This window comes from Lissotriton helveticus, chromosome 8 (assembly GCF_964261635.1).
Source record: "Lissotriton helveticus chromosome 8, aLisHel1.1, whole genome shotgun sequence".
Classification (NCBI taxonomy): Eukaryota; Metazoa; Chordata; class Amphibia; order Caudata; family Salamandridae; genus Lissotriton; species Lissotriton helveticus.
This window is the reverse complement of record NC_136069.1, coordinates 807,358,061-807,381,576: the sequence shown is the minus strand read 5'-3', so window position 1 is coordinate 807,381,576 and position 23,516 is coordinate 807,358,061. Positions and strand designations below refer to the sequence as shown.

The following is a 23,516-nucleotide window of genomic DNA, read 5'->3' as shown; positions in this document are numbered from 1 at the left end:
GGCGTGCATAGTAAGGCCCACCTTGTTCTGCTTCATCTGCAACACATATGAAAAGGCGGGATTTCATCTCTAGAGTCTGCTCTCCATTCTCCAGAATCCCGTTACAGGTCTACTGAACCTTTTTACCTGTCATAGAGTGAATTTAGGTAATCTAGTCCCCACTAAACAATTCAAATCGAAATACCAGAAATGCTTTCCCCAAAGAACAACTGACTAAAGACTGAATTTAAAAGGTTTATTACATAACCAAAAATAACTGCAGATACAGGCACCTCAGCAAGAGGTTCAAAAGATAAACAGGTACTAATACAAACATAATCCTACGGAAAAGTCTCAAACGACTAATGAATAGCACAAGGATCAGTTCTAGTACCATCAGGCTAAACAAGATTGCTATAACTTTAGTTCTGGTGCTCATCAGGATATAAGACATATATTCAGATTAATCTGTCCCTACACTATGCTAGGTGACATCCCTACTCCACAATTTGCCCAACCTAACCAAAAGGTGTCAGCCGTGGAGACTTCCAAAGAAGTTCGCCACCTTCTCCCTTAGACTAGAGTTTCCATCTCTGCTGCTAAGCTCTTTTCCCATGCGACCACTCTCTCTAGCTCCTCAGCCATCTGCTCTTCCTCCACCCTCGGGGTGCTGTCCCTAATACAAAACCCCACAATGTTAACGACACGCCTATAGGAACGCCCCTCTAGAAGGCGTTGGGGTCTGTAAAATTCCATATGGCTTGGATCCATCCTCGTCCGTTCGGCCGTCCTTGGGTCTCAGGCTCTTCATCCTTTCAAGTTGCCTCCTTGAATTCCTGGTCTACTCCTCCATGTCTAGGTCTAGAATCCTAACATACACACACAATGGGCCCTTCTACTCCACTATCTGCTCGATGAGGCGCCTGCAAAGGAATACACGTAAGCAGCTCACAGTCTACGGATATTGCAACATTTTATAAAGGTCAGTTATAAATCATTTCTACAGTTATATGTCAAGCTAGGCATTCTCCAACAGGCCTACCCCAATTCCAAAGGAACTAAGCCACTGCTTGTTTTATAGGCCCAACGTTTTACATTGCATTCCTCCTTCTCAACTTGCTAGGCCTCCAACCTTAAACAGCAAATGCATTTTCTACTTTAAGCAAATCATTATATATATATATATGTGAACCGTTACGTTTCATATAAAGCGGATCTCAAGTTCAATTGCATTGTTAAACACACGTTGCATAAGAAAAAAAGGTTTAATTTTAAAAGCATCCGTTTCAGCAAGCATGGATTGCACTTTGTAACGTTGGCTCCGCACATTTTCTGATACCAATTTACCATAGTACTCTCTCATACATTGCATCTAAACATGATTAACAGGCCTCTACATATGGGGGTGCTGACTACTTGTACATATGCTGCACCCCTACAAATTTCTCTTTAAATGGCGCTCTCTCAGTTCCCCCCTTTGATGACCTGTGTCATCACCACCCTCACATCATCCTCAGGGTAAGAACTGATCTAAACAGTGCTTGTGGCCATTTTCCCTCTTTTGAGCATCCCCAATGCTCTCAAGCTGCGGTACTGATTGTCTTGCAGTCTTTCCATTTGCATCTCTTGCACTCTCATTGATCTCGCCAATCTATTAGCCTTGTACCACTTGCACATTCTCACTAAACCCCACAAGGCAATCACACATGCCACTGCTATGATAAGGGGTTTCAGTACAAATCTAAGGAAACCCTTTCCTAGGTTGGCAAACCAGTTTCCAACCTTCCCAAATCCCTTGCCAACGGTCTCCCATGCATTCTCTTGGGTCAAGTCCTCAATCTCATAGTGGATTGCAGTAATGTTGCCTATATATGTCTCCAGATCCTTAGAGTTGTCTGGTATATAAGTGCAACATTCCTGAATCTTCAAATGTTTACAGACTCCGCCCTCTTTTGCTAGGATGACGTCCAAGGCAAGACGGTTCTGTAAAACCATTGTCCTTATCGACAACATCTCACCCTCGACCAACACTAATGACTTGGCTGTATTCATCGACAGTTCATCCACTACAGTTGCTAACCGCCTTATCTTGATGTCATTCAAAATGACTCCCAACATAGGTATCGCTGCTCCAAACACATCTCCAATGATTGCTCCAGCATTCTCTCCTCGCCTTACCCTCCTCTGGGACCCTCCCTCCAAGAGAGAAAAATCCTCAGTATGGTAAATCTTGGGAAAGATAATTGCTAGGTAACACGTTCCATACCACTTCTCGGGCAATCTCACGTACGCATTCTTTCCACAGACAAAATATACAGTAGGGATCACCTGCACCACGCTCTTCAAGAAGTCTTTGGTGTAGTACTCTAATGTGAAGGTGTGTTCACACGTGGTATGACCTACATACACATTCTCATAATAAGTCTGTGGTCTGTGCAGGCACAGCTTCCCCTTCTGTACTTCATCTAGAGCTATTGGACCATAACTCCCTCTTGACTTGTGTTTCTTCTCTTCTTCGGTCCAGTCTACCTTTCCTTGTCCTGAATCTCGCAACTGTTTTTGCTTCGTGTACCTGTCTTCTACCTGCTCAATAAACTTCTTTTCCACCTCTGACAATGAACAAGTCAAATTGTGTCGGTGTGCGTACGGGGTGTCTAGCTCTTGTGTGGGAATGAAAAAATATCCCAGTCTGTCTTCTGATTTATAATAGTCCCACTTATTCAAGTGCTTGTAATTTGGGACTTCTGGTAACACAGCATCATAATTTGAAAAATAATATTCAAAATGATTTCTACCATACAATATGCTAATCAACAAACTACATGAAATTCCATATGTCAACGGAAGGTGATGGTATCTAATACCCTCATCTACTGAAGCTGGCAATTGCATACACACGTAACAATCATTTGCATCCATTGCATCAATGTATTCATACAGCAGCTTTGCATATGCGTTCTGCCCAAAATTTCCTTTAGACAGATCTGTATGTAACCTACGACTTTCTGCAGCCAGTAAAGCCTTTTCTCTTCTTTCTCTTTCTTCCTTCTGACTAGGGGTGTCAGGTGCCTGTGTCCCCTCAGCCTTCTCTACTGGTTCATGTGGTGCAAAATAGGAAACTGAAACTACTATAACTATAAGGAGAATCACTCCTGCTAAGAGGGTGCCTACTATGCACTTGGCTCTACGATTCGGGTTTCCAGGCGCCATGGTCTCGGCTCAAGCAGTTCGTTCTCGGAAAGCACCCAAAGTCTTTTCTTTGTTACTTGAGTTTCTTGAACCACACCTGGCAACAGAAGTTCTTGTTTCAGTTCTTCTTTTCAGACAGCCCTAACCCTTCTCCGTCCTCTGTGGAAAGTCCCTAAATTTCTTCTTCTTCCACTCGGCTCTAGGTTAGTTTTAACAGCTATTCACAACAATTTTTCAAAGTTCTTTTCAAAGCAAAGCACAAAGTCAATCAAATTAAAAAGTTCAAAGTTCAGCTCACGGCTCTTAATAGTCTATGATTATACTTGATCCGATTGCCTGCAACACATAATCCAAAAGTTCCATGCGAAGCACGACTACATCATAGGCTGGCATGTCCGGAACAAAGGTAGGGAAAACCAGTCTTTCCAGGAGTAAATCACGTATCTTGCTTAGGAGAGGGGGATTAGGAATGGTGAGTGTCAGGATACCTTCAATCTCAAGTCCAGGTATCAACAGCACCACTCGCAGCTTAACATTGGGTATTGTGCTTGTCACTTCCACCGATCTCACCCTCCCGGACCTCAGGACCCCTGGCATTGGCAATCCTAACATTTGTGAAAGGATAGGTCCACTCAGGAGTGGCATATCTTTGACAAGGTACTCGCACTCTCCTTGACCTTCTTGGACCACTCTGCGCAGCTCCTTCGTTTTCCCCCTCCAAATCGGACTCTTCGGACACAGGGGCAAGTTCTCTTTCGGAAGCCAATCTCACATTCATTCGCCTCCGTCTTTCGGGCCAATGAGCTTCTGCACCTCTTGCTCGCCGGCCTCTTGTTTGCACTCCCTGTTCGTCTTCCCCATCCGATTCTTCTGTACTCTGATCACCTTCTCCGCCACTCCCGTCTTCTGGGGCGGATTCAGTATCACTGTTGTCGTGATCATACACAGCTTGATCAGGGGAGTTCCCAACTTCTACTGGCACCCCCACAGCTTGACTTGTTCCCTCTTTCGTATCCTCTTCTTCGTTATTGTTTTCATCCGCGAGAGGAGCTGTTCCTTCTTTAGGTGCTGGAGCTCGTCGGGTGTGAGATGCGTGAACCCAATTCGGCAATCCGCCACACTTCACGGCAGTAGTGGTAACAAGTATCACTTGGAATGGTCCTCTCCAACGTACATCCAGGCAGCTCTTCCTCACGTGCTTCCTGACAAAGACCCAATCACCCGGGCACAGGTCATGACAAAGGTCGCTAGCAGCCGGAACCTCAGCAGCCTGCACCTGAAGGGACACAGAACGGATTACATCAGATAGTCCCCTGCAATAATCAAGAATCAGGTCATCTGTGATATTCAGCAAAGCAGTTGTAGGAATAGATGGCAGTCTCATAGCCCTCCCCATTAGGATCTCATGAGGAGATAGCCCTGTCCTCCTATCCGGGGTACTACGCATACTCATTAGTACCAACGGCAGGGCATCGGGCCACTTCAGGGACGTGGATGAGCACACCTTTGCCATACGGGCTTTTAGGGTACCATTGATCTGCTCTACCATGCCAGAAGCCTCTGGACGGTAGCTACAATGCAGTCTTTGATCAATGTTCAGAGCAGAGCAGAGCATCTTCACAATTTCGCTATTAAAATGTTTTCCTCTGTCCGATTCCAGAGAGGTCGGAACCCCGAATCGTGGCACCAATTCCCTCAACAACAGTTTAGCTACCGTTAGTGTATCGCACCTACGAGTGGGATATGCCTCAACCCATATGGAAAACACACACACAATCACCAAGACATACCTAAGGCTGTTACACTTTGGCATTTCAATGAAGTCTATTTGCATCCTGTAAAAAGGTCCGCCGGACCTTCCAATGTGACTCAGTGTAACTGGTGTCCTTTTCCCAACATTTATCGGTTGACACGTTATGCATCTCTGACATACTGCTTCCGCAGCCTGTCTAAACTTAGGGTTGTACCAGGTCTGCCTGAACACACGCAACATCGCATCCCTTCCCAGATGCACAGGACCATGTATCTGTCGTGCCATCGCACTCACCAGTTCATTCGGCAACACAGCTCTTCGATCTGCTGAAACCCACATGTCCAAATCTCCCTTGACACAACCAGCCGATTCCCACACCTTTTTCTCATAATCTGACGTCTGACCCTGCATGTCTCTCAAATTCTTCCCAGGTATCTGCCACCTCAAGCATCATGCTTAGTTCAGTTCTTTCCCTAGGTCCCTCAATGTGTTGCTCAGTAAAGGAGTATCCCTGTTCTGCACAATAGCGTGCAACTTCATCAGCATAACGATTCCCCATTGTCACGAAGTCCGTGCCTCTTGTGTGAGCTGTACATTTTACCACTGCTATTGCGGCAGGACCTTGCAAGGCCTCCAGCAATAACCTGACAAATTCGCCATTCCTGATTGGGGAGCCCGATGATGTCATGTAACCCCGCTGGGACCACAACTGACCAAAGTCATGAACCACCCCAAATCCATATTGGCTGTCCGTGAAGATGGTAATCCGAATTCCGTTGGCTGCCAGACAGGCACGCGTCAACGCAATGATCTCAGCCACCTGCGCGGAGTGTACTCCTTCCAGGCAGGCTGCTACAATTATTCCAGAAATAGTGCAGACAGCAAATGCTGCTCTCAACTGACCAGTATTGTCTCTTATGCATGAGCCGTCGACAAAATAAATTTCATCGGGGTCTGTCAATGGCACATCAACAATATCCGGCCTAGGTTTGGTGCACAGTTCAGTTACATCAAGACAATCGTGGTCTTCCCAATCATCATCTATATCATTTGGTAATGGCAACAAAGTAGCAGGATTCAAGACGGAGCACCTCCGGAGGGTCACATTCTCCGCAGCAAGTATAACCTGCTCGTAGCGTGTGAGCCTATTGTTGGTCAAGTGCTGCGTCCTGGTCCTGGTCATCAACAATTCCACAGAATGAGGTACATGCACTGTCAGTGGATATCCCATCACTATGCATTCACATCTCTCAATGCTGACACCTGTTGCAGCAACGGATTTGAGACATACGGGCAACGCTGCGGCTACTGGGTCTAAGGTAGCCGAAAAGTAGGCAACTGGTCTACGGACTCCTCCATGATCTTGCACTAGAACAGCTAAAGCACATCCTTCCCTCTCGCAGCAGAATAATGCAAATGATTTGTGGTAATCTGGCATCCCCAGAGCCGGAGCGCAACACAAGTCCTCTCTCAGCTCAAGAAAAGCCATCATACAATCTGTGTCCCATGGTACCGGATCAACCACGTCCTTGTGCGTCAATTTCTGCAAGGGTTTCCCTTTCAGGGAAAAGTTTGCAATCCATTGTCGGCAGTAGCCAACCATGCCCAGAAACATTCTAACCTCTCTCTGGGTCGAGGGCACAGTCATTCTCATGATCGTTTCAATTCTGTCAGGTGACACCTTCCTCTTTCCCTGCTCTATTCTGTGACCCAGATACTGCACTTCTTGCAGGCAGTACTGTAACTTGTTAGGTGATACCTTGTGTCCATTCTCTCCCAAATGGTTCAGCAAGGCGATGGTGTCAATCCTACAAGCATCTTCGGTATCTGACGCAACAAGGAGGTCGTCTATGTACTGTACGAGAACTGAGTTCTGTGGCAGTACCAGACTCTCCAGATTTCTTTTCAGCAACTGATTAAAGATCGATGGGCTCTCTGTATACCCTTGAGGGATACGGCACCATGTTAATACGCAACTCTCTATTTTGAACTCAAAAAGAAATTGGCTTTCTTCATGCAGTGGGATGGAAAAGAAAGCTTGACACAAATCAATCACAGAAAACCACTCGGCTTGGAACGGTATCTGAAACAGTATTACTGATGGATTTGGTACCACTGGACAACATGGGACGACTATGTTGTTAATTTTTCGTAGGTCCTGCACTATCCTGAACTTCCCACTTGGCTTCTGCAAGCCCATCATCGGAGAGTTACAGGGACTGCCCATAACCTCCTTCAGAATCCCTTGTCTAATCATGGACTCAATCACAGGTTTTATTCCTTCCAATGTCTCTGGAGTCAGCTTGTACTGTGGTGTTCTTGGAAAGTCAGCATTCTGTTTCACTTGGATTCTAACAGGTTCTACACCTTTAATCAGTCCTATCTCCTCCCCCGTAAAGTCCCACACCTCCGGTGAGACTGAATCTCTCAAATCCCAGGGAAGTTCTTCTACAGTTATGGCAGGGTACAATTCAATGCACATGTGTGTGTTTGCAACCTTAAAATCAGCATTGTCATCATTAGTCTGTAATTCTACTCCCTTGGGGGTACAATAGATGGTGCAATTGAGTTTACACAAAAGATATCTTCCTAGTAAACATACAGGACTGGAATCGCACACTACAAATTGGTGCCTATCTCTGAAACTTCCTATGTTTACCGGGACTGGCTCGGTCAGGGGATTCGTCATCCTTCTGTTCGCTACTCCTACCACTTGTATAGTCTGTCCTGAAAGGGGCAAGTTTGGGACTACCGCAGACCGCACAGTAGATCTGGAAGCACCAGTGTCGACCAAGAAAGTAGTAGGGTGCCCGTCTACGTCAGCCTCTACAAAGGGTCCCCTCTGATCTACCTCCAGCACTGCTCCAAGGGTGCAGTCTTCCTCTCCATTCAGGCACCGCCCTGACACTGGATCAAAGAAATAGTGCTCATCTCCCTCGACTATGAAGGGCATCTGCCTGTAAACCTTGTTCCCTCCTGAAATCTTAGGTGGTTGAGAAACCAGAGCCCTAGGGGCCGATGTCCCCCCTTTTGTCATTTGGGGCTTAGTCACTGTCACCTTCCGTATCGGAGGGGCTTCGACTTCCTCCTCCTCCTCCTCCTCCTGCACCTGATTGTCCGGATTATGGGGGCACTCGCGTCTCCAATGCCCGACCTCATGACACTGATGGCACTTGGTCGTCTTTTTCAGAGTCGCTATGTCTATCCTAGGTCTCGGACCTTCTTCGTTGTCTTTTTTCTGTCCCCCTGTCTTCCTACTCATGGTGCCATTGCCTGACTGGCCCTGTCCTCCCGCTTGCATCTGAACTAACATCAGTTTATCCTTAAGCTTCTTTGTCTTCGAGTCTATCTCATCACTGCAGTACCTCGCATACCTCAGAATCTCATCTAAGGGCTTGTTTTGCCAACAGATCAAATGTTGCTGTATCATGAGGCAGATATCAGGCCTCAATCCCAGCACGAACTTGGATACGAACTGTCCCATATCCTTCGGATCCATCACATCTAATCCGCTGTACTGCTTAAAAATCAGCAATAGCCTCTCATAGTACTCATGCACCGTCTCTTTCGGTTTCTGCCTAGTCCGATCTATTTTTACCCAGTCTATGTCCTGTGGTGGTACCTTAGTCTTCAGCCACGTGATCGCCTGCTCGTATTTTGCCATTACCCTAGGTGACGGCCCATTTGTGGCTGTATCTCTCTCTGGCTCCGCTGTGGGCCATTCGACACTGACTTTGCACGCTATCCACAAATCACTTGGAACTACAATGTCAAACAGTGTGTTTAAATCAATCCACAGCACCTTTGAGATTTTAACGAACCTTTCTACCTGCTTGTACCATTTCACTGGGCTCGCTCGCAACTTTGGGAAAGTGTTTGTAAAGGCAGCCAGATCTCCCCTGCTCCAGGGTACATGTACATATCTCCCATGGGCCACCTCCCGCAAGGGGTACGCTTCGGCATGCATCAACCCTCCTCCCGGGGGTGTCCCAATAACACTCCGCCTAACAGTCTTTTTCTTTGACCACCTTTCCTCCCATCTCTCCAAGTTGGACCATGTTCGGATTCCCATGATCAGCTCCCTGATATGGGTTTTTAACCCAATCACCCTCTTTTCTTCCAGGTCTTGATCTGAGTACTGTAACCTATGGCCCCCCTGCAAAGCCTTTGTCTTTGTTAAATCCACCTCATATTTGTTTGCTAATTCTGAGAGTTTCTCATGAGCAGTCCTAGCCTTCCGAGTGACATCCTTTGCTACGAACAATAGCTCATCTGGTTCGTAAAGTTCAATTCTTTCTAGCGGCAGTGTACCTTCCACTATTTCCTCTACTTCCGACTTTAGTCTCAGCACGTCTAACCTTCTTGCTTTTATTGCCGCTCTCAGTGTACCTTGGCTAGAAGTTTCCTTAGAGTCCCTCCCGCTGCCGTTCTGATTCTCTCTTTAGTTCTCTTCAAGTGTGTTAGGAGGACCCCTTCTACCCTCACAGGTCTCGCAGTCCCACTCCTGCCTGCTGTTTCCAGAGGTGTGGTGGGACGTCCCCCTGCTTCCCATACCTCCGTGTTCCCATTCCTGTCTGCTTTCGCTAGCTGCGCAGTGAGAAACCATCCTATTCTCTTCGTTCTCTGACCCAAACACATTCTTTGACCTGTCGCTCTGGGTATCTACAACTGTTTCCCAAGTTCTCAAATCTGGCCTTAATTCTCTCATTGACTTCGGCCTTGGTCCTCTCAGATCCATCGATCCCCTCCAACCCCCTCTGTCTTCCGAAGGGTCTGCCGATGCCACCAAAGGGGTGCTCCGTGATACAGGTCTAGGTAATGTTTTCCACCCATCTGTCACATGAGTTCTGCCATGGCCTGCACTTCTCTCACTCCCCATCTCGGGTGGACTCTCGTTTTGTGTCTGTTCTGGATTGTACACTGATACTATGGGACCTATGGTAACTGGTACTGTAAGGGCATCTGGCAGTTTCTGAGAATGGACACCATCTTCCACCCGTACCTTCTGTACTGTAAATCTTCCCACTACTCTCGCTACCGGTGAGGGTGGAGGTGCCCTTTCTCCCTTATCTGGGGTAAACTTGTCCCCTGGGGTTTCCCATCCGTTCCCCATTGGAACTCCGCCTTCCCCTGTTGGGGCTTCCCAGTGCTTTCTCGATGGTTGCGTTCCCTCTAGCTCTGGATTGTATGGGGGTGGCCTTTCTGACAACAGCCTCTCTATTAGGCTGTCGTCTGTCTCACTGTCTTCATCCTCTGTGATCTTTTTCTGCCCATCCCCAGCACTTTCCAGCAACGGATACAACTTATCTACTGCAATGGTCTGTACCCTCCACCTCTTTTCCATGGCATCCCATCTTGCTTCTTGAACCGCCCTTACCGATCGTTTTACTCTTTCCTGTCTCCTGTCTCTGTTCCTGTCGTGGGCTGCCCTGATCCATGCATTTAGCGCTTCAAACTGTGTTGGTCTGGGCAAAGGTCGCAATGCAGCCATAATCGCTTTCAACTGGTATAACACTTCTAGTCTAAACGTTCCATATTTAGGAAAAGTCAATTCCTCATTTCCATCTGTCATCTTACACCAATTATCAAGCCACAATATGGTATGCAACCCAACGTTCGCTGCCATATAATAAGCTGGAGCATCCTCGGGTGGAGCCTCCTCCCCACCCCGAGGTTCTATCTTGTTTTCTCCTTTGAAACATGTCCGCAATACTTTAAAACATTTTATGATGAAACCCACAACGTTTCCTTGTTTACAACACTCGTTTACTTCCTGATGACAATCCACCAATCTCAGCGCGACTTCACACTAACCGCCCTATCCCAGCGCGGCTCCTTCTGACGTCACTCGCCTCCGTTTTGCAGCAGTTCCCCTCCTTTCTCCGATGTCTCGCCGGTCACGCATGCGTCCCAATCATACACTAGAAATGATTACTTCCGACCAAGCAACCTCTTCCTTGACTGTACGGCCACAGTCTAACTGTAATTGTCACCTTTCCCGGCAAAATGCCTGTCCGCGAGCGAACAGACAATCACCTCAACTGTTCACCACCCGGTAACTTCCGACCAGTGTCCGTTACCTACACACTCCTTCGGGCGATCAATGGTACCTCATGACCCCCTTTCACAACAGTTGACAATTACTTTGGATGTTCGATACACCCGAACCACTTAAGCTCTCTTTGAGTTTAAGATTTTCACCGGTTGCGCGCGCTCACAACCTGATCTCCTTTCACACTACAGGCATTCAACTCCGCCAGACATTACAACACAACAACACAGCATAACACCGCAATCTAACAACGCATGACCCTTTTCATACTCACTCTCCTCCGACCTGCTGCTTTCTGCCGCACTGTTACTCTCCGTCAGTTTCCATGGAACGCCATCCTCCGTCTGCGACTCTCTGGACGTTCTCCATTTTATTCTCTATGGGCCTCGGGGGAAAATCTCAACCTACTTCTAGATTACCCTTACTCCAGAAGATAAACCATCCTCTGCTACCAACTGAAAAGGCGGGATTTCATCTCTAGAGTCTGCTCTCCATTCTCCAGAATCCCGTTACAGGTCGACTGAACCTTTTTACCTGTCATAGAGTGAATTTAGGTAATCTAGTCACCACTAAACAATTCAAATCGAAATACCAGAAATGCTTTCCCCAAAGAACAACTGACTAAAGACTGAATTTAAAAGGTTTATTACATAACCAAAAATAACTGCAGATACAGGCACCTCAGCAAGAGGTTCAAAAGATAAACAGGTACTAATACAAACATAATCCTACGGAAAAGTCTCAAACGACTAATGAATAGCACAAGGATCAGTTCTAGTACCATCAGGCTAAACAAGATTGCTATAACTTGAGTTCTGGTGCTCATCAGGATATAAGACATATATTCAGATTAATCTGTCCCTACACTATGCTAGGTGACATCCCTACTCAACAATTTGCCCAACCTAACCAAAAGGTGTCAGCCGTGGAGACTTCCAAAGAAGTTCGCCACCTTCTCCCTTAGACTAGAGTTTCCATCTCCGCTGCTAAGCTCTTTTCCCATGCGACCACTCTCTCTAGCTCCTCAGCCATCTGCTCTTCCTCCACCCTCGGGGTGCTGTCCCTAATACAAAACCCCACAATGTTAACGACACGCCTATAGGAACGCCCCTCTAGAAGGCGTTGGGGTCTGTAAAATTCCATATGGCTTGGATCCATCCTCGTCCGTTCGGCCGTCCTTGGGTCTCAGGCTCTTCATCCTTTCAAGTTGCCTCCTTGAATTCCTGGTCTACTCCTCCATGTCTAGGTCTAGAATCCTAACATACACACACAATGGGCCCTTCTACTCCACTATCTGCTCGATGAGGCGCCTGCAAAGGAATACACGTAAGCAGCTCACAGTCTACGGATATTGCAACATTTTATAAAGGTCAGTTATAAATCATTTCTACAGTTATATGTCAAGCTAGGCATTCTCCAACAGGCCTACCCCAATTCCAAAGGAACTAAGCCACTGCTTGTTTTATAGGCCCAACGTTTTACATTGCATTCCTCCTTCTCAACTTGCTAGGCCTCCAACCTTAAACAGCAAATGCATTTTCTACTTTAAGCAAATCATTATATATATATATATGTTAACCGTTACGTTTCATATAAAGCGGATCTCAAGTTCAATTGCATTGTTAAACACACGTTGCATAAGAAAAAAAGGTTTCATTTTAAAAGCATCCGTTTCAGCAAGCATGGATTGCACTTTGTAACGTTGGCTCCGCACATTTTCTGATACCAATTTACCATAGTACTCTCTCATACATTGCATCTAAACATGATTAACAGGCCTCTACATATGCGGGTGCTGACTACTTGTACATATGCTGCACCCCTACAAATTTCTCTTTAAATGGCGCTCTCTCACATACATAATGAAAATTAATACCTGGTATCCAAATCCCATTCTCACTCTGGCTTCTCTTTCCCAGTGGCGGCCTGCCTAAGGCGTGGCACGGTGGGGCGGGTTAGGGGTAGTAAACACGGACATACGATGGAACGGAGGAACGTAATAATTACTTTCCTCCATTCCGTTTTATGTCCGAGTTTACTACCCCCCACCCTGCCCCTCCCCCGCCCCGCCGCCCCGCAGCACGCCCTATGCGAGCCGCCACTGCTCTTTCCTCCTTTCATATTGGAATGAAAAAGGAATGACAGGCATTCTTAGACCTTTCATATGACCCTCAGTTTTGGAAAAACATAAAAGCATACCCACCATACTAGCTCCCATACCACTGTCTCCCTGCCCTATTTCATCTAAGTTTTTTATAAAATAATATCTAACCTTCTGCCATACACTTCCTTCTCTAACAGCAGCCGCAGTAAAGAAAACATGCTGGGCTTACTGCCCCCACCTCCCGCAGAACCCTCTCTTCCAGCCTAAAGGCAATGTTCCAGAGCAGCCACTTGTCCACACACCAAAAGACCCAGAGTCTGCAGATCTGCTCTGACACACAGTCAACAGAGAGACAGCAGCTCATGGCACCTGAATGCCACCCAGATTCGCCAAGCTCCCTCTGGACGGTGGGGACCGAAGACTGACTAGGGAAAATGTGGGAGATGCTGGACAATCATCTACTATTTGCCCCCTCTCTCCCACGGGCTCTGGAGGTCTCTTGGAGGCAGCTGCTCAGTGTCCATTGAAGCACTGGCATCAGAACTTGATCTAAGGGCAATGATAAAACCCGTTTTCACTGTTCATATGCCAGATAGGTGTATAATCATTACAGTTGATGATGGCTTCCATAGGAAACCATACACAACTAATTGATAGCACTCCTCAAAATATCAATACAGAGGGAAACATGCAATCATGCTTCTAGTGCCCCTGAAACATGAGAACACCAACGATGTTGGTAGCTCATTAAAGCCTCTGCCACTTGCCTTACTCTTCCACCCACTCAAGCTACTGAGCTGTTGGTGGAGTTTAGGAACATTCTCCCACATTTTCCCTGGTGTCAAGAGCCTTTTCCCATTATTGGTTAGACCAACAGATTTCAATTAGAAGAATTCACTTCTTGCTTGTTAAACACAGTAGGAAACCTATTCTTCACATACCTCTCAGAATCAAGTGGCTAGTTGCTGAACAGGGAGAGATTCCTTTTGGTTTAAGTCAAGATCACTGAAGGTCCTTCCAGATTCCTTTCTTCCCCTTACCTTGGCGAAAAATGTCCACTACATTTCAATTGGTTCCCACAGTCTGTGGTGGTGGGAGAAGGGACTTTTTTTCTGACAATAAGGGCCTTTGATTCCCTACATTTTTCTACATTCAAATTGATAACTATTCTGCTGGTAATGATTTACAAGATTAAGGTTCAGAAGGTGCCTGAAAACGCTCTGGTGAGCTTATTGGAAATGTGTGACTTCAACATTCTCCTTCTTTTGATCCCAGGCAGTGCTTAATTTTATCAGGTGCTTTCTGGTGCTCAGCACCAGCACCTGATTCTCAGCACAGGTGCCACCAGTTAAGCACATACTTCTATGGAAGGCATGTTATTTTCCACAGAATCACAGGATTTTGAGCCACGATGAGACTCAAACCCCTTTCCCCAGCTCCAAAATTGGCAGCTCTAGCCTTTAGGGCACATCCTCTATGGAATAATAAGTGTTGGGGCTCTAGTCAGGAGGCAGTTTTTACCAGCACATATCTCCTGTTAGCGCTGCCTCCAGAGCAGAGCCCCTGCACTTTTTATTTTACAAATTAACCACTGATCCCAGGACTCTTCTGCCCTCTCTCCTGACTGGAATATATATGAGCTATTTTGTTAGGATTGCTAACCTTTGTGATTGGAGAATCTCAGGAGATCATAGGCATTGTGGGAAAAGTTTCTATTCTTATCAAAGAATACCAGATACCAGTGCTTAATTTGTAAAGCTATAAGTGCCAGGACCCAAGGTATTCTACTGCCGTTACCACCACCTATATCTCTTGCTACTTCTGCCGAATGGCAGCACCAGCATTACCTACTAAGGATCACCCTTAATGAAGTATGATACTCTAGACTATTGCAGGTCACCCCAAGCTGAAGGGATGTTTAAGAAGTGCAACGTTTATCATTTCTTTAGCACATTGATTTGCTAAACACTTGCGTTACGCACAAAAGAGAAGGCTGAGAGCATCACCAGGTGGTGTACTCTCATAAACAAGTGTCTGAGTTTAAAAACAAGTGCCAGTGCCGAGCACCCGCAAACACTAGGACAATTTAAGCACTGTCAGATACTATGTATGGTGAGATGATTAAAAATCAGAACCTTTTGTATATCGAACATTACATGCATAATCTCTTTTTTTTAGGTTACACTGAAAATGCTTCTCCTGACAGTCGTTGTAAGCATGTATAAGAGTTTCTTCATTATTGTGGGCATGTTCCTGCTGTTGCTTTGTTATGCATTTGCTGGAGTTGTCCTATTCGGCACAGTAAAGTACGGAGAAAACATCAATAGGTAAGCGCTTTCTTTCTTTTTTTTTTTCGTTTCACAAACAAAAAATATAGCACATCCGGAAAAAAACTCCTTTTTATCTGTCTTGTGTGCTATGTTCCAGATGTGTGAATTCATTATATAATATTAATACTAACCCTTTATAAAGCACACAATATAGTTGGTCTAACACACGTAAAATGTGTAATGCATAATGTTCCCTTATTCATACTATTGGGCCTTTGTTAGTATATACCAGATGGCATCTAGGCCTGAAAGTAAATATAGTCTTGGATTTCCCAATTTGGCTGCTAACAGGAGTTAGCAGCCACATTAGCTATTTGAGGTGTTATGGGAATATCTGGCCTCACAAATTGTCTCCATAATATTTCCCCTCCTTAAAGAAACTGAAATGCCTGGATGGAATAGCCCCCAAATGTTGTAAGCATGCAGAACGTGATGTGGAAATACCAATTCTAGCATGCTATTTCCCATTTCTTAGGGGCATATTTGTAGGAGGCATGTATTCCTGCAACCCAGAAGTGCCGATATCCAGTATATTGTTAATACTGGGTGCCTAAATACGTATGTGGTATTCCTTCATTATTGGTAAAGGAAGGACTGTTATAGGCAGACTGGGGAAACATACCAGTGTCTCACTATATTTGTGTATTAAATAATAAAATGGTATAAGAACAAGGAAAGACTTGAAATATCTGCTTCTGACCCACATATTTGTATGAGTAATCCTCTCACAAGGTCAATACGAACAATTGTGAATTCCAAGAGTGGTTTTGAAATGAAATGAAATGAAATGGAAAGTAAATTTATAAAGCGCGATTGCTGCCCAGAGGCGTCCAAGCGCTAGAGACCAGAGTAGAAATTGCTAGGTAGAGAAGCCTTGCAGAATTATTGAGGGGCGTTAAACAAAAAGGTCTTCAGCTGTTTTCGAAATGAGAAGAGGTTAGGGTTGGATCTGAGGTGAAGAGGCAGTGAATTCCAAGTTTTAGAGGCATTGTAAGTAAACGTCCTGCCACCAGCTCTTGCCCTTTTTATTCTGGGAACTATAGCCACGCAGGCCTGGCTAGAGCGAAGATTTCTGCTGGGAAGATACTGTTTCACTAGGTTCCGGGCAATCATTGGGCCTGTGTCCCAAAAGGCCTGATGGGCAATACACATGGCCTTAAAGATGACTCGTTGTCGTACTGGTAGCCAGTGCAAGCTGTTCAGACCAGGTTTGGCTGATTGTCTACGTGGTAGCTGTAACAGTGTGCGAACCGCACAATTCTGCACTATCTGTAGTCTGCGCAGGAAGTATTCCGGGGCGCCCAGGTAGAGGATATTATTAAAGTCTAAACAAGACTGTATCAGACCTTGGATGGCCACCTGCTTTGCCTCCATAGGCAGAAGAGGAAGGACTTTCTTTAGCATCCTAAGAAGCCCAAAGCAGGTAGCCGAGAGTTTTGTGGCCTGGGTGTTAAACGAGAGGGTTTTGTCAAGCCACACCCCAAGGCTCTTAATATTATCCTTGGGCACTGGGGGGACACCTAAGCAGGGGGGCCACAGAGAGTTGAAAAAGGTGGAGTTTGAAGGGCCCAGGAGCATCAGCTCAGATTTATCTCCATTGAGCTTTAGGGATGAAGTGGTCATCCAGCCCTTTACCTCCTCTAAGCACTTTATTAGCCCACCTGACGACGGCCGATCGGCCTCCTGCGCCAGGGATACCACCAGCTGAGTGTCGTCTGCGTAAGAGATAATCTTAACCCCAAATGGACGAACAACCTCAGCCAGTGGTCTCATATAGATGTTGAAAAGCGCGGGGCTTAAGGAGGAGCCTTGTGGGACTCCGCACCTCAAAGGTTTGCTCATGGACACTGTATCTCCATCAAAAACCTGGAAGGATCTGTCACTCAGGAAGGATTTGAGCAATAGCCAGGCTCCATCCACTATTCCGACACTCGAGAGGCGGCGCAGCAAGGTGTCATGGCTGACCGTATCGAATGCCGCGCTTAGGTCAAGGAGGATCACTGCCACTGATCCTCCTTGATCTAAGATTTTTCTGGTTTCCTCAGTGACTGCTAAGAGGGCGGTCTCTGTACCGTGTTTAGGTCTGAACCCCGTCTGGGTGGCATTTATAAAAATACAATTTCAGCATGTAAGCCACGCTTACATGCTCCAGAAGTCTTGTGCATAAGGTAGTCAGTGGTTAATTTATATTAAAAGGAATATGATTAGAAGGAAATATTGTGACTCAGTGTGAAAGTTCATTTCTATTTGTAAAATCATTTCTCGAAGAGCAGGAGGCAATTCTTAACCTATTGCAATTGCAAGGATGGAGGCCCGTGAAGGACATTGACTTCACCTCTGCATCCCATTCTTGCAGAGACTCCTTTAAAAAAAAGTATTGGCAGGTTGGGAATAACTTTGGTAGGAGCTCCCCCTTAGAGGAACTCCCCCAAAGGCCACCCACCAATATTGACAAGGTGGAAGCAGTCCCAAAGGGACAGCTTCCACTTTGCAAATCAATTACAACCCCAGGGGGCATATTCTCAAGGAGTTATCGCAGAGTTAACAGCACTTTATCGCAGCCAAAGTGGCGATAAAAATATCGCCCCATTCACAAACTGGTGTTAACAGCCCATATCACCAGTTTACTTGCGATAGCAGCTGCAAAAAACATTGCCACAGATGACACCGGCAACTAACGCTAACTAGATGTAGAGTAGGCATTCCCATGCCAAAAGCCGCGACAATACCACTCCGCAATATTCTCAACGACCAGCCAGATCGGCCATAAAATTTCCAAAAATGCGATGAGGCCCATTAGCAGCAAGAAATCAACACCTGCTCTGACCTTGTGCAAAGTCGGGCGGCAGCCTGCAACACAAAAGGGAGCCCAGGCCAGAGCCACACAAGAAGAACAACAGATGCCATGGAGCCAACGAACATGCAGCTCGGAGCCCCAACAGGTCCACAACACCCACCGCCACCCTTCCCAGGTCCCCCCCGGACCACCACTGAGGCAGCGTAGACAAAGACAGCGACCCTCAGAAAACTCATCAACCTCACAGACCCATCACCAGAGGATGTCATTGCCCACTACAGGCTCAAAAGGACAACCATCCTCCGCATCCTGGACATCATTGCCCACAGGATGTCGGTACTAACACGGCAGACAACTAAACATCCCACCTCAGACAAAGCTGCACTTGTTGGCCTCCTGGTACCCTCAAACCAACAACTGCCTGTGTCGGAGGAGTTACACAGCCCGCCCAATCCAAGTCCCTCACAACGGTCATGGATGACACCATCAGCTTGGTACCCCACTATTTATACGTACCCCACACTGCGCAGGAAAAGCCGGAGACCAGGCAAGGCGTCAACGCCACAGCTGACTTCCCGCACGTGTTATGGGGCAATTCACTCCACACATGTCCTACTTGTGCCCCCTAGCAATACTGCACACAATAACCACAACAGAAAGCACACGTATTCCATCAATGTCCAGGCAATAGCGGACCACCATGGACTCTCCACCAATGTCGTTGCCAACTACCCAGGCATTGTGCATGATTCCTACATCTACAGACAGGCCATCACCAACCGGCACTTCCAGGATGGCACCTACGGAAATGCACTGCTCATTGGCAAGAGCCAAATGAACACACCACACACCCCAAGTCCACAATCGTGCAACTCACAAATCCGGGAATGCACAATTTCCAAACTCACATACAACATGCCAAGCAACCTGCCCACCCACCAGACACGACTGCACAACTTACTGTTGGAACCTAGGGAAGCCATGTACATGAGCCATCAACAGCATGGCACAGCGGCCACACAATAGCAGATTGTGGGGAGAGGTGGGAACCAGGCATGTGCAAAGGAGTCAAGTGACCCATGAGTGAGACTGGGCACAATTCCAAGTGTGGCGTTGATGTGCTGGACAGACTGCAGTATGCAGGCCACACACATATCCATGTCGACATATGCTGCTGGTGTTTGGAGTGTACTGGACAGTGGATGCAACCATGTCACCCCAGCCAGTGGGGAAGCTTGTGGAAATGTAGCTTGTTACATCCCCCCCCTTGTAAGCGTGAATGGAGTGGGCTGGCCCGGCGTACGCCAGGCCAGCGTAGGGGTGTGAATAAAAGGCACATGACTCTGGGCATGGTTCTCTTCCGGAATGCCAAACGTCTCTGCCAAGGTGGGGCCTGTCACCCCCACCATGAGGCCGACGCTGTCGCCGTGAGCGGTGTTGCCTGCTATCCTGTGCACCTGCTGCACCCCGGGCTGCTGGTCCCCGAACCAGTCTTAGTCACCCCTGCGCATCCAGGCCTCACTTCTCACATGCCGACACCGGCGTATGTCAAAGAAGGCCCACCACATGCCAGTGCAAGCTCCAAGCCCGAGGGCCGCGACCCTGGTAGCCTCCTCCGACCATCACAGCGTCCGCGACAGAGGCCCGCAGTACTCCATTCTCATTGTCGCACTCCACCGGCAGACATAGCGAACTAGTACGTCACACATTTGGAACTGAGTCTTGATTACACTATGGCAGAGAACATTATTTATGGCTGCGTTTATGTCACTATACTCCCTTCGATGTGGTGCCACCAAGTCTGTGCATAGCATACCAACCACACGTGTCTGTGGGCCCATGAGGACTACTGCCCTCGGGCCACACTGCGCTCGAGTAGGGCACACATTTGGAACTGAGTCTTGATTTCCCAATGGCAGAGGTCATATCATTGCACGCAAGGAGAGGCATAAGAGGAAGACATGTTTCAGTCCGGAGTACAAAAGGATCATCATTACGGAGGCGATTGAACACTACCAACAACTGCTCTGGTGTCACTGACTCTGTGCATCGCAAGCCAATTCCACGTGGCTATGGGCCCCTGCTGGCCGCTGCCTCCGGCCCACACTGCAGTCGAGTAGGTCACGCATTTGGAACTGAGCCTTGATTTATTTATGGATGACTTGATATCATTGTACATGCCTCATCAAAGACTGCATCCCCTCACAGCCCCTGTGCCACTAAGTCTGTTTCCAGTCATCCATGGGCGCACTCTGGTTGAACTTTGGTGGCGTCTGAGTCTATGGACTGGGGGTTGTTTTCATCCTCATGTAGCTGATCCCGACTTGGTGGCAGTAACAAGGCAGTAGCATTCCACTTCTCCATTTGCCGCTTCCGGATAGTTACTGCCCTCTGCATCATGCCCTTGAGGACACCTTCCACTGTCTCCCTCAAACCTCAGCCACTTTCACCTTTGAAATCGACGAGGACCCGCTCAGCCCGCGTGGCCCTAGCTCAGTGCACCGGAAGTTACCTTCCTTTGGCGGTGGGCATGTGCCGGCCGCAGTGTCTCTTTGGCCATTAACTCTGTGCAGCTCAAATCATGGCCCCTGTCTGAGGAAATTTTTGATGGCCTCTGAGTCAGCGGCCTTGGGGTCATCAACACCATATATCTGTGGCCCTGTGATGTCCGCTGCCTCCTGTCTCAACTGGGGTACACCAGGGCGCACACATCAAATCGAGTTCTGACCAGCCCGGACGTCGCATCACCACAGGAGGCACACGCCACCACCACCAGGACCCCCTCCAACCGCCACCTGCCAGAGCCGAAACCGTGGCCCTGACAGACTAACAGAGTTGCTCACACCTGTCATGGATGCCATCATCTGCCTGATACCATGCTCAGCACTCCAGGTGCCATTTAATCACACAACAAGCCATGGTCCATTACTGATTGAGTTTTGTACTGTGGAGAGGTTATGTGGCAATGTCACCCCTTTGTGGGGTGTTGGTGGTCCCTGATGGAAATTGGACACCCACGTATGTGTACTATTTCGGCTTCCATGGGCTCTGACCCCACCTGCACCTGTTCGGTCACCTCCTTTTGGCATTCTGACACCTGGCATTGGAATGCCATTTGTGCCTCGGTGAGTTGTTTGAGCCTGGCGTGGTGGTGGGTGCTTCCTGCTGTGTGGTCTGTGCAGGGGCTGGGCTCTTCTCTATGTAGCTTGGCTGCCCTACTCCTGGGAGTGGGTTGCCTAGGATGTCCATGGGCTGTTGTAGGGCATCAGTGTCGGAGGTGTGGTGGTCCGCTTCAGCATCACTGATGAGTTGTCTGGTCTGTTCTGCTCTGCTGGATGTGCAGTGTGTCCCTCTGCAATGTGAAGGGGAGATGCATGTTGACATTGTTTTGACATGTATGTTGGCACATTGTTTTTGTTTACATGCAGACTGTATGTCAAGGTACATTGTGACTGTTTGTGAGGTGCTGAATTGTGATAGTGGACAGTGGACATTTGGAATACATGACAGTGCTCTGTTAGATGTAGTTGGCCTGTTCCTGCACATGTACGGAGCCAGTTGTGTCCGCTGTGCTGCGGTGTCGGGGTTGCACATTGTACCACATTGTCGTCAATGTGGATGTGCTGTTCTTGCTATGTGTGTGTGCTGCAGTGTGCCACGGGGATCAGGGACATGATCCAGGGTCAACCAACTCTCTTATTAACTCCCCTTACTCCCCTTCTCCATCCTCGCCTACGATCCCCTGCTCATCCACAATACCTGTTCTCTTTAACACGAACAGACTCCCCCCTCAACCGACATCTCCTAGACCCCCCAACTACTTAGATCTATCCCCCCCTGTCCTCCCACCCCTCCTCCTGTCCCCTCTCCCCTTCGCTGCATGTTGATAAACTGTAGATCCGCCTCCTGCCACGCAACTGAGATTTCTGAAACCATTCTCAGTGAAAACATTGACATCGCTTTCCTTACTGAAACCTGGCTCACCACCCACTCCACCCCTATCCTCGACCTGCTTATCCCTCCATGCTTCTCTATTATCAGGAAGAACAGAATCAAACAACTAGGAGGAGGCCTTGCCCTTATCTTTAAGGAGAATCTTGACATATCACCCGTCCTACTCCAAGACCCTTCGTCTTTTGAATACCTCTGCGCCAACCTCTCTTTTCCTGGCTTTCCCACCACTCAGCTACACACCATCTACCACCCCCCAGGAAATTGCCTCCCCTTCACAGAAGAGATGACTGATCTTATTATCCAAGCTTCAATCTCTCACCCCAAAAATCTCTTCCTGGGTGGCTACAACATCCACTGGAATAAAAAAGATGACCCTGCGGTCTCCCTTTTGATTGAAATCCTTGACATCACTGACCTGACTCAACTCTGCCTAGCCCCCACTCACATCAAAGGCGCCACCCTAGATGCTATCCTGACGAACAAGGATATGGCCTCTCTCTCGAATATAACACCTGTTGATTGGTCTGATCACCACCTCATCCTCCTCACCCTGAACAGCCCCCCCCCACTCCCCCCGCCCCTATCAGCACTCTTCCTAGGAAACCCACTCGTAACCTTCACCTCATCCCACCTGACGAACTGGAATCGGCAATTAAAACTCGCATACTCCTTCCCCCCCCTCTTAGCACCAATGATCTCACTGATCATTATACCAATTCCATTCTTGATGCCCTTGACTTAATTGCCCCCATTAAACTAAAAAAACAAAAAAGAATCCCTCCAAAGTCCTGGTTAAACGCTGAGCTCAATAACGAAAGACGGACCCTCAGACAATCTCAACGCGCCTGAAGGAATCATCCTTCCTCTGAAAACCTGGCCCTACTGATATCCAACAGAGCACATTACAAAAAACATATCTTTAACGAAAAAGCCACCTTCCTCCGGTCACAACTTGACCAGGCCAGAAACCGTCCCGAGAACTGTTTAACATTGTTAAAAAACAAACTTCCTCTGGCCCTCCTAAACTTGCAGCCTCTGTAGATAGATGCGAAGAAATTGCCAGTTTCTTTTCGAACAAAGTCAACTCCATTGAACAATCCTTCTCTTCCCCTCCTCTCTCTCTCCAACCTCCCTCCATCCAACCCACCTTACCAAATAGGCCCAACTCACCTCCTTCCCCCTCCCTCTCTCCTCTCACCTATCAACCTCCCCCCATCCAAATCTCATTCACCAACACTCCCAATTCACTTATTTCCTCCTCCCCCCGCACCCCGACCCCACCCTACCCCTCCCTTCTCTCACCCTGCAGGATTCATCCTCTACGTTTTCCCTCCCTAAAAATAACGCTTCATGGAGTG

General features: G+C 47.5%; 1 protein-coding gene across 1 annotated transcript in view; it reads left to right on the top strand.

Annotated features, from left to right (window-relative positions):
• Window positions 1-23,516, top strand: part of NALCN (sodium leak channel, non-selective) — a 3,094,418-nt gene that overhangs the window by 2,977,127 nt on the left and 93,775 nt on the right. The window contains exon 38 of the mRNA XM_078657626.1: window positions 15,256-15,404. Within this exon, the coding sequence (XP_078513752.1) occupies window positions 15,256-15,404 (149 nt within the window). The remainder of the gene's footprint in view (window positions 1-15,255; window positions 15,405-23,516) is intronic.